We start from the raw sequence: 11,593 nt of genomic DNA, 5'->3' as shown, positions 1-11,593 counted from the left end.
TTAAACTTTTCCCAAATGACTTTTCCCACAGAGTCTAAAGGATTTCTAATCTCATTAAAGCCTCTTCTCTCTTTCTCCCCAGACCAAAAGCTTCCTAAGGAGATTTTTGCCCTAGTTGGTGCTGTTTGTCGTGGTTCTCATCTCATTTCACCCTCTCTTCACCTACTGTCCACTGCAAAATGCCGACTGCTGAGCTGCGAATGTGACTGTGCTGCTGGGGGCAGCCCCCTAATCCCGACCCCTCCTCTATCTCACTAGTGTCATGGCTCTCACTGGAAAGACTGCCAGAATAGTTTTGCTCATCTTCAGCCTTCCGGAAAGATGAAATTTCAGATCTTGTTTTTATTCCTTAGCATGATAAGGGCTTGATTAGGTCATCAATTCTTTCTGAAATGAATTTCCTAATTTGTACATTCAGAAGCTAATTTTCTGTGAAACTCTTGGAATTAATTAGAAAAATCAAACCCTTAATGCGTGCAGCAGGGAGGCAAGAGTGCTTGTGTGACTGGTGGCCGCGGGGAGCTAAGTGTCAAGATCCCAGCATAAGGTTTTTAGGATAGTTCATTACCAACTCTCCAACCCTTTTATTTTTCTTGCTCTGTGCTAATACCATAATTCCCATTTCACCCTCTCTTCACCTACTGTCCGCTGCAACATATTGACTGCTGAGCTGCAAATGTGACTGTGCTGCTGGGTGCAACTCCCTAATCCCAACCCCTCCCCTATTTCATTAGTGTCATGGCTTACACTGATATCATACTTCTGATAGCTGGTGGGAGGACAAAATGAAGAAGAATATGCACAATAAGGGCTTATTCTGTTAAAGTGACCCCTGAAGACTATTTAAAAAAACACCTAACAAAAAAGGGGCAGTCCTTTCATCATACCTGTTGTTACTCCCATGTTATGTGATAATGACCTTTTTTTTTTTTTTTTTTTTTTTGGTTATTATACCTTTTATGTGACGAATTGCTTGAAGCACCACAAGTTTCTTCCGAGTGATCATGTGTAATGGTTCCCCCCTCTCTTAGAATTCCTCTGTGCTTGCTCATGCTGCACACAGGGAGACTCTTATCCCCACCCATACCCACACCCCCTTTCAACAAAATAAATACCTCCCCCCAAAGAAATGATTTCACAGCATCTTTAATGCTCATTTTGAAGTTTATTTAGGGTGGGGTTGTATACATGTTTTGCAAGGTGTGCTAAGTGCTTACATTGACAACAGTCCAGTTCAGATCAGTCCATTCAACATGGATGCTTTCTGTGGCAGTTGAAGTCATATGGAGAAAGGCCTTGACCTCTCTCTTGGTCGGGTCTGCATTGCTGCAAAGTCCTGCTAACTCTCCAGAGCCTTCTTTGTTGATACAGATCATCAGTCCCATACAAAGAATCAGATACAGAGCATCTCAATGTATTTCACAAGTTTAGCACAGCACATCTCTTGTACAAAAATCCACAAAAGCACAAAAGTGAAAGTAGCAACCTGCTTACTTATAAACACACATGCAGCAATCTTAAACACTACACGAGTACACAAATGAATACATTGCATTACAAGGTACAAAAGCACTGTATGGAAAACTTAAAAATTATACATGAAATACTGCACTGTGGATTTGGAATACTCTAATGACTCAACCCCACCCTTACACAGCCCTAGTATGGGTCAGAAAATAGCAATGTGCCCCTGGACCTTTTTAATCACCAGAGACACTGCTGCGGGGGGGCTGGGCAGCAAGATTAGCCTCCCGCAGAGCTCTGGCCTGCTCCAGAGCCTCCCTGTAGCGGGAAGGCCAAGCCTGGGGATCTTTCTTGAAGACTCTGGCCAGGAACTCCATGATCTGCATCTTGGTGATTTCGCGGTTAGCTCTGGATCCCCAGAAGAACTCGTACTCGGGAGGCTCGATGTGGGGCACACGCTGGTACTTCAGGTAATTCTGCTGGACGAACTCCTCGGTGATAATCTTCCTCACATCTCCAAAGGTGGAGTGCTTCTTCCAGGGCCTCAGCCCTAGGATGCGCAGCACATTCCAGACCGCACCCTCTCTGGCCCCGCGGCCCTTCACGTAGATGAGGCTCAGGATCATCAGCAGGAGGCCTGTCATCGGCATACGGTTGTTCAGCGCCACCCTGTCTAGCTCCTCTGGGCTGAGTGCTTTGACCAGGGCAAACTCCATGGTGTGGATATTGGTCAGCCTCAGGTGCAGCCCGAACACTCTGGAGAGGATGACGCTGGTGCGCCTGAGGATGCTTCTGCACCATTTCTTGTAGCTGCCCATGACCTCTTTCACCATGTCTGGAAACCAGAGGACCATCCTCTTCTGGTCCTTCACCAACACGTACCACATGAGCTCGTGCGCCTTCAGGACCAGCTGGGCAGGGGCTGGCGGTGGTGGGAGCGGCCGGGGTGGGCTCTCGGGCTGGTGGCCGCGGGCCTCCTCTAGGGCCTGCTGCTGGACCTTAGGGTCAGCATCTTCGAACCGTTCTTCGGGCGGTGGCGAGGCCTGCGGGGCTTCCATAGGGCCTTCAGGAGCGCACGGTGGCCCTGCGAGGTCTGCGGCCAGAAAAGCGGGAGGAGGGATCCCCTCGGGAACAGCAGCGCTGCACTGCATCTCAGAGTCGGGGGCCTCGGCAGCAAGGTTAGGGTCGCTCAGATCCTTACTTTGTTCCGACATGTCTGCGCCTTCGGATCAGAGCAGGACTGATGCGGATGCGGCTTGGAGCTCTCGGAGCCAGCACTCCCTCAGTGGAGATCAGCAGAGGAAGTGCGCTTTACTGAGCACTGCACCTTCCGCAGCAGCAGTCGGGCGGGGCAGACGTGATACTGCGCATGCGTGTTGGGAAGCCAGAAGGGTGGTAGGGCTGGAAAGGAGCGAAGTAGCAAAGCCCAACCACTGGGATCTAAGGGAGGGTACCACTAGGCTTATGAAAACGATCTCCTGGTCTGTTGTATAGGACAAATGTGGAAGGTGGTGGGGAAAGAAACAAGTTGAAGGAGAAAGATGTAGCTGAGATGGTGAAGCTTAGTTCGGACACCCTGAGTTTGTGCAAAATCAAATTAAGTATGAAGGTCCTGGAGAAAGGGGAAGACTAATTCTTGAATTTGGATTTTCTACAAAAGAATAAGATAGACAGAAATGACTATATTTATTTATTTTTTTGGAAAGTCGTACCTTATGATGATGCTGTGTGGTCTAATATTGGAATGTTGCGAAATTATTAATAGAGATAAATACTTACAAACCTGAGTGCAGATCAAACAAGGAAGAATGCAAAGTGTAGTTACAGACACTGGAGACAATTCATGTGAGATTTGAATGTTTAGAAGTAATAGATGCATATAGCATAATTGATGTGAGTTTAAAATTTTAATTAAAACGGGACTTGGTTCAGTGGGTAAGCGCTTTTGCCGGTCAAGCTTGAGAACCTGAATTTAAATCCCCCAGGTCCCACATGAGAAAAGGGGAATATATAAAGATACGTATATGCATTCATTCATTATTGGATGCTTAGTTTGTTGGTTTACAATTATTTTGCTAACTATAGATATGGGCTCTCCATTTCTATTAGGCAACTTTGTTCATATAAAATTTCCCTTAAGATTCTAGTGGAAAGTAATCAACGTATTTATTAATAACACGTTTTATTTTTCTCTAATAGACATTTTATGGGAGTGATTTTTTTCATATTTTCTCAGTGCTCTTTTCCCCTGCTTCTGCGTTTATAAGAAATCTTCCACTTCTCACATTATGTTGTTAGCAAATGACTAATTCCATGTGGGGAGCACATCCAAATCTTTCCCAATATCTTTCAAATGCAGTTCTTTTAGATAATGTCTAACGATCTCTCATAAATGAGATGCAACATATTGGTGTCCATAAATGAAAATGTAGATTGAGAGGAGGTAATCTGAAGCTGATGTTTCCTCTAACTCTCTTTTATACAATGACCATCATTGAAGCTTCCAAAGCCAGAAGTCTTTAGATTTGATTATCTTTCTTATTCAGAAATAATGGGATTTCTCAGCTCTTTTTTGATTTCCTGAAGTTTAAAAATCTTAAAAAATATGCACTGAGTGTTATTATTACTTAAAACAGACATATTTAAAATATGTTGGCATTCCTAGTTTCTATAATGTCTTTGTTTAGACAGAAGGGGTATTTTTTTTTTTTAGCCAGAATATTTGTGGCAAAAAGTGTTTCAAGTTTTCCACACTTGAGAATATTTGCATATGTACAATAATATGTCATAAGCTCCAACCTAGACATGTCATTAGTTTGGTTTTTGTTGAGATTTTTGAAGGCAACACTAGTAGAATTTTGTCTCAGTTGTGATCTATTCCATTAGATTTGATGTGAAAATTTTCACTTGTCATATACTGTACATCCTGGAAATATTTCAGATTGTATAATATTTGTGATTTCAGATGTTTGGACTAAGTTTGTTCTAGTTCTTTTATGCTCATTTCTTAGAATTGTTTTTCTCCAAGTGATTTTGATTTTTGAAGAATTTTCTGGGCTAGCTCATTATGTTTATATATGCAGTACATTTATCATCTTGTACTTAATGGATTCATGAAAACAAGTCATAAGTATTGGACTATCTTGCAGTTGTTTATTGTTCAGATACCAGGGATGGGACCAGAGAGCTACTAGGCATTACTTACTGACTAGGATGAGATCTATAGTTGAATTCCTAGCTGGAACTCACTCTAAAGAATCTGTTAGCATGATAGTAGGCAGAAGCCCAACTGAAGCTCACAAGACACATTCCTACAGATAAGAAAGTTGCTTAATGCTAACCAAGGACTATAGATTAGGACCATACTAATAGATAGTGCTTCAAGAGTTCAAGCCATAAAATTAATGCTCAACATAAAAGTAGCCCAGTAAACTGTGGTGCTGCTTAGCCTCAGAGTTCCAAAGCACCCTTACAGATAATGGCTTCATCTATTCAAAGAAATCTTTCTGAATGAGATCAATGCCCTATCTTAAAGAAGAAAAGGGGGTTGGGATAATATTTAAACACAGAACACAGACTTTAAGCAGAGAGCACATTTATCATGAAAACTTGGGAGCTGATAACTACACAATGCATTGCTTACTCCTATAGAGACTGAACGACATTACAAAAAAACAATGAAAAGGAAGTAATATTAGGTAAAGGAAAAGAATCCAGTACTGGTGTGTTGTCCACGACTACTCTAAATCCAAGAAAGATATTGGAACTAGAGTTCCAAAGGTGTCCACGAATATTGGGAATAATTTAGACTTGGTGGATATCTTTACATTCAGTTTAACAGGAGATAGAAATAAGACACTTCACCAGAGTTTTAGATGAAAAAGCAGGAAACTAACACTAATGGCTTCCAGAAAAGATTCAAGAAGAGATTCAGAAATAGAAAATGTAGACTTTGTCTTCAGATATTTTGGAAAGAACTTTTTTTTTCCAATGGGTTACTTCAGACTGTAATATGGAACAGATTATACAGCTGTGGAATTGGCTGTTCTTGGCAGACTCGTCTGAAGAGGCCTCTCCTGGCACTGGCTTCCACAGAGAGCTGAGGGTGGGGGGTGGTCATCCTGGAGCCTCCTGAGGATTCTGCTCATGCTCTCAGGGCAGGGCCCTTGGATGAAACATAAATTTTTCCTGGCTCTTTCCTGTCTACATAGGCAGTGACCTTTCTGTTGAAGCCCCCAAATGGGCCCCATGTTCCTTTTCAGGCCAAAATCTGAAACAGAAAAACTCACTTTAATATTTTGAGCAAATATTACTGAGCAGTGTCAGTACTAGTTTTACATTTTGTATTTTGAAATGTTGCTCAGTCTTGTAGAGAGGCCTGGTATCAGGAGTACTGGGCAGCTAAGTACCTTTATGTTACAAAAGAATAGGGATCAAGGACAGAAAACTGCATTCCACAGTTTGAGGAGAAGGAGGGACAAGCCTCTGACCTGTCATAGTCGCCATCTTCCCTATGGGATGGAACTCAAACTTATTTCTTTTTTGAAGCTAGCTACATTCACCCAAACAGTTCAGCTTTGTTCTGTCCAAACTCACAACTGTTCTACTGATACACAGAGAGTACTAGGGTTCAGGGTGTCCCCTAAATGGTTACCTTGACACAGAATTTAGACTGGAGCTAGTGAGAAAAAAGAAATTGGAGGGTGGGCTTCTGAGAAGGTAAGACATGTGTCACTCCTATTTCAACTATAGTTTGGGTCTTTGCCTGAGATAGGATTCAGAAAAAACATGATAAATGGTTAAAGGGAAAGGCCAAGGAGAAACAAATAAGATATAAGAACAAGTATTAAGCTAGTCATTGTTTTGATGTGTGTTGTGAATGAGCATCAATTTTTTCAATTGTATATTTTCTTTTTTTTTATATTCCAAATGTTATCCTCGTTCCCAGATTCTCCCCCCTCCTGAAAACCCCCTAACTTATCCCTCTCCCCCTGCTTCTATAAGGGTGTCCCTCCACCCACCCACCCACCCACTCCCACCTCCCTGCCCTAGATTCCCCTACACTGGGGCATCTATCAAACCTTCATTGGACTAAGGAACTCTCTTCCAATTGAGGCTTGACAAGGCCATCCTCTACTACATATGAAGTTCGAGCTATGTATACTCCTCGGTTGATGGCTTAGCCCCTGGGAGCTCTGGGGTATCTGGTTGGTTGATATTGTTGCAACCCTATGGGGTTGCAAACTCCTTCAACTCCTCCAGTCTCTTCTCTAACTCGACCATTGGGGACCCCACCCTCAGTCTAATGTTTTTTTGTATTTGTTTTGTATTTTATTTTATTTTTTTTTTGTATTTGTAAGGCTTTGCCAAGGCTTCTCAGGAGTCAGCTATAGCAGGCTCCTTACAGCAAACATTTCTTGGCATCCACAATAGTATCGAGTTTGGTGAATGTTTGTGGGATGAATCCCCAGGTGGGACTCATCTGGATGACCTTTCCTTCAGTCTTTGCTCTACACTTTGTCTCAATATTTGCTCCCATGAGTATTTTGCTCCCTTTTCTAAGAAGGACAGAAGAACCCACATTTTTGTTTTCCTTCTTGAGCTTCATGTGGTCTGTGAATTGTATCTTGGTTATTCTGGGCTTTGGGGCTAAAATCCACTTATCTGTGAGTAAATATCAAATATCATATGAATTCTTCTGTGATTGGGTTACCACACTTAGGATAATAATTTCTAGTTCCATCCATTTGCTTAAGAATTTCATGAATTCATTGTTTTTAATAGCTGGGTAGTACCCCATTGTGTAAATGTACCACATTTTCCATATCCATTCCTCTGCTGAAGGACATCTGAGTTCTTTGCAGCTCTGGCTGTTATATATAAGGCTGCTATGAACATAGTGGAGCCTGTGTCCTTGTTATATATTGGAGCATCTTTTGGGTATATGCCTAGGAGTGGTGTAGCTGGGTCCTCAGGTAATACTATGTCCAATCTTCTGAGGAACTGCCACACTGATTTCCAGAGTGGTTATACCAGCTTGCACTCCTACCAGCAATGGAGAAGTGTTCCTCTTTCTCCATATCCTCAACAGCACCTGCTGTCTCCTGAGTTTTTGATATTAGCCATTCTGACTGGTATGAGGTGGAATCTCAGGGTTGTTTTGATTGCATTTCCCTGATGACTAAGGATGTTGAACATTTCTTACTTTTATTCCATATAATCTTTATTTACATTTCAAGTGCCTTTCCCTTTCCTGGATCCCCCCTCCCCAAAAGTCCCATAAGCCCTCTTCCTTTCCCCAGTTCCCCAATCCATCCCTTCCCACTTCCCTGTCCTGGTATACCCCTACACTGCTGCACTGAGCCTTTCCAGGACTGGGGGCCACTCCTTCCTTCTTCTCAGGCATCATTAGATATGTGAATTGTGTCTTGGGTATTCTAAGCTTCTAGACTAATATCCATTTATCAGTGAGTGCATACCATGAGGGTTCTTTTGAGACTGGGTTACCTCACTTAGGATGATGTTCTCCAGTTTCATCCATTTGTCTAAGAATTTCATGAATTCATTGTTTCTAATGGCTGAATAGTACTCCATTGTGTATATATACCACATTTTCTGTATCCATTCCTCCATTGAGGAACATCTGGGTTCTTTCTAGCTTCTGACTATTATAAATAGGGATGCTATGAACATAGAGGAACATGTATCCTTATTATGTGCTGGGGAATCCTCTGGGTATTCATGTCCAGGAGTGGTATAGCAGGGTCCTCCGGAAGCATCATTCCCAGTTTTCTGAGGAACCGCCAGCTTCATCTCTAGAGTGGTTGTACCAGCTTGCAACCCTACCAACAGTGGAGGAGTGTTCCCTTTTCTCCTCATCCTCACCAGCACCTGTTTTCTCCTGAGTTTTTGATCTTAGCCATTCTGACTGGTGTGAGGTGAAATCTCAGGGCTGTTTTGATTTGCATTTCCCTGATGACTAAGGATGTTGAACATTTCTTTAGGTGCTTCTCAGCCATTCAATATTCCTCAGTGGAAAATTCTTTGTTTACCTCTGTACTTCATTTTTAACAGGGTTATTTGATTATCTGGAGTTTAGCTTCTTTTTTTTCCTTTTTAAAATTAGATATATTCTTTATTTACATTTCAAATGTTGTCCCCTTTCCTGGTTTCCCCAAAAATCCCATAAGCCATCTCTCCTTCCCCTATCAACCCTCCTCTGCTTCCCTGTCCTGGTATTCCTCTACACTATGGCATCAAGTCTTTCCAGGACAGAGGGCCTCTCCTCCCTTTGGTGTCTAACAAGACCATCCTCTTTTGCCTATATGTCTGGAGCCATGGGTACCTCCATGGTACTCTTTTGTTGATGGTTTTGTTCCTGGGAACTCTGGGAGTACTGGGTGACTCATATTTTTGTTCCTTCTGTGATACTGCAAACCCCTTCAGCTCCTTGGGACCTATCTCTAGCTCCCCAATTTGGGACCCTGTGCTCAGTTCAATGGCTGTCTGAGAGTGTCTCCCTCTGTATTTGTCATGCACTGGCAGAGCTTCACAGATGACAGCTATATCCAGCTTTAGCCAGCCAGCACTTGTGGGCATCCACAATAGTGTCTGGATTTTGTAACTGTATATAGGATTGATCCCTGGGTGGGGTAGTCTCTGGATGGTCTTTCCCTCAGACTCTATGAGCAGTAATTTTGACATCTAGCCTGGACAAAAATAAAGAATGTACAGTAGAATTACTAGTGAAGAAGTATTCAACTGTGATGTGAAAAACAGGAATAAGAATCTTCTTTAGAATGGGGTCTAAATAAACATTGCTCTGTGACCACAATATGCAGGAGCATTTTGGAAATCTATGGAAATGGAAATACAGACTTAAAATTCCTGGGATACGCCCACATAAAGTCCAGAAAGGTGGCATTTATCTGAATCCCAGGACTTCAAAATGAAGTTTTGATGATCTAGAGTTCAGAGTTCAATAGTAATACAGTGTCACTCCTTCTATCCTGTACCCAGAGGATTCCCCAGCATGTAATAAGTATATATGCTCCACTATGTTCATAGCAGCCCTATTTATAATAGCCAGAAGCTAGAAAGAACCCAGGTATCCCTCAACAAAAGAATGGATGCAAAAAGTGTGCTATATATACACAATGGAGTACTATTCAGCCATTAGAAACAATGAATTCATGAAATTCTTAGGCAAATGGATGGAGCTGGAGAACATCATACTAAGTGAGGTAACCCAGTCTCAAAAGATCAATCATGGTATGCACTCACTAATAAGTGGATATTAGCCTGGACAACTGGAACACCCAAAACATAATCCACACATCAAATGAGGTACAAGAAGAATGGAGGAGTGGCCCCTGGTTCTGGAAAGACTCAGTGTAGCAGTATAGGGCAAAACCAGATCAGGGAAGTGGGAAGGGGTGGATGGGAGAACAGGAAGAGGGAAGGGGGCTTATGTGACTTTCAGGGAGTGGGGGGCCAGAAAAGGGGAAATCATCTGGAATGTAAATAAAAAATATATCGAATAAAAAAAAAGGTAACCACCATCATTCTTACAGATCCTAGAACCAAGTTCTTGAGAGCGACTATTCCTGGCATAGAAGGAACAATTTTCCTACACATTGCACAGCCCAATATCCCACCTCTACCTTTGCTATCATTCAATTCATCTACACAGCTATGTTTTGGCTTCCACCATTGTACTGGAATTATGCAGATACTGACACCAGAGATATTCCTCAAGAGACCCCCTAACACCTCTAGATACCTCATAGGCTGCCTGGACATCTGAGAGATTGCACATGCCTTAGGACTTTGGATATGTATCTTTCTCTAATTGTCCCCTGAAAGTCAGGGCTTCTTGTTTCTCTTATTTTTGGCGTCCAGATCCTCAGGTGAGAACCAAAGAAGAGAAAAAATGAGCAGGGAGGAGAGAAGAAAAACAGCTATTTCAACAGATCCACATAACTTAAATCTCTTTCCAAACTAGAATAACACATTCCTTTCTAGATCTATTTTGGGGCACATGAAAACAAGATACTGAATCTTAAGTACATGTCTCTAAAACACATTATATGAACCAGACACCAGCTTTAAGTATGTAGTGTTTGCAGGTTTTGCCAGGTAATATTTTGTTGAGTGTTCTCATTGACATTTTTGTGTGTGTTTTTTGTTACCTTTTCCCCCAAGTCTTTACCTGGTTTTGATATCAGGTATTATTACAACCTCATAAAACTGTTCTTCCCCACTTTGGTTTACAGAAACAAATTTGTAGCTCTAGATTCACTTCTTGTAATGGTGAGTAGCATTTTTTTTTCAGTGAAGGTTTTGGTACTTAGAGATTCCTTTGCAGATGGTTTGTGACTACAGATGAAATAAAAAATATTCTCTTGTAAGCCTATTTAAATTATCTTTTTCTTGTTGATAGATCATGGTTTTCATATAAAGTGTCAAAATTATGTGTGTTATAGTGTTTGCAGTATTTCCTCTTATGCCCATTGTGGTCAATTGATCTACATTGCTACTTTTGGGCTTCCACTGGTAGTACTGGAAATATGCACATACCTACACCCAAGAGACCCCTAACTTCTTTAGACAAAACATAGGACTGCTGGACATCTGAGAGATTGCCCATGCTTAGGTTCTTTGGCTGTGTATTCTTTTTTCTCTAACTGTCCTCTTAAGATTGGGTCTACTTGTTTCTCTGTTCTTTGTCTCCATCTGTTCTCATCCTAATTCTTCCTGAGCAGTTTTACTCCACAGGACTTAAAATTTGCATCTGTGTCCCAGTGAGATCCAAGTGAGCTCTTTCAGTGCATTACAGTTTTTATTTTCTCTTTAGCACTATATTTAGTTACATTGTTCTATCAAACGTAAGCCCAGTGATTAGGATCCTCTTCAAGGTCTTTCTTTAAAAATAGCCTAGGGCTTTTCACTTCTTTTCCTGGGAAAAAATTGAGAATAATATGTATTCAACCTTATTTTTAATGTGTGCACATAATGTATGTAGTGTGTGCATGTATGTACATTCTCTCTGTCTCTGTCTCTCTGTCTCTCTGTGTTTGTGTGAGTTTACTTGTCCATGTGTGTGCTTGTGGAGTCCTGAGGTCCACAT

General features: G+C 41.7%; 1 protein-coding gene across 1 annotated transcript; it reads right to left on the bottom strand.

Annotated features, from left to right (window-relative positions):
* Positions 1 to 1,145: 1,145 nt before the first annotated feature.
* Ndn (necdin, MAGE family member) lies at positions 1,146 to 2,796 on the bottom strand. Its single transcript, XM_052178465.1, has one exon. The coding sequence runs from the start codon at positions 2,676 to 2,678 to the stop codon at positions 1,701 to 1,703; it is 978 nt and encodes a 325-aa protein (XP_052034425.1). The 5' UTR covers positions 2,679 to 2,796; the 3' UTR covers positions 1,146 to 1,700.
* Between the last annotated feature and the right edge of the window lie 8,797 nt (positions 2,797 to 11,593).

The sequence above is a fragment of the Apodemus sylvaticus genome, chromosome 1 (genome assembly GCF_947179515.1).
Source record: "Apodemus sylvaticus chromosome 1, mApoSyl1.1, whole genome shotgun sequence".
In the NCBI taxonomy this organism is placed as follows: Eukaryota; Metazoa; Chordata; class Mammalia; order Rodentia; family Muridae; genus Apodemus; species Apodemus sylvaticus.
The sequence above is the reverse complement of the archived record's forward strand: the minus strand, read 5'-3'. Positions and strand labels throughout refer to the sequence as shown.

Excerpts from the sequence above, each read along its gene's own strand:
- Ndn (XM_052178465.1), bottom strand. The coding sequence starts at position 2,678 with ATGTCGGAACAAAGTAAGGATCTGAGCGACCCTAACCTTGCTGCCGAG.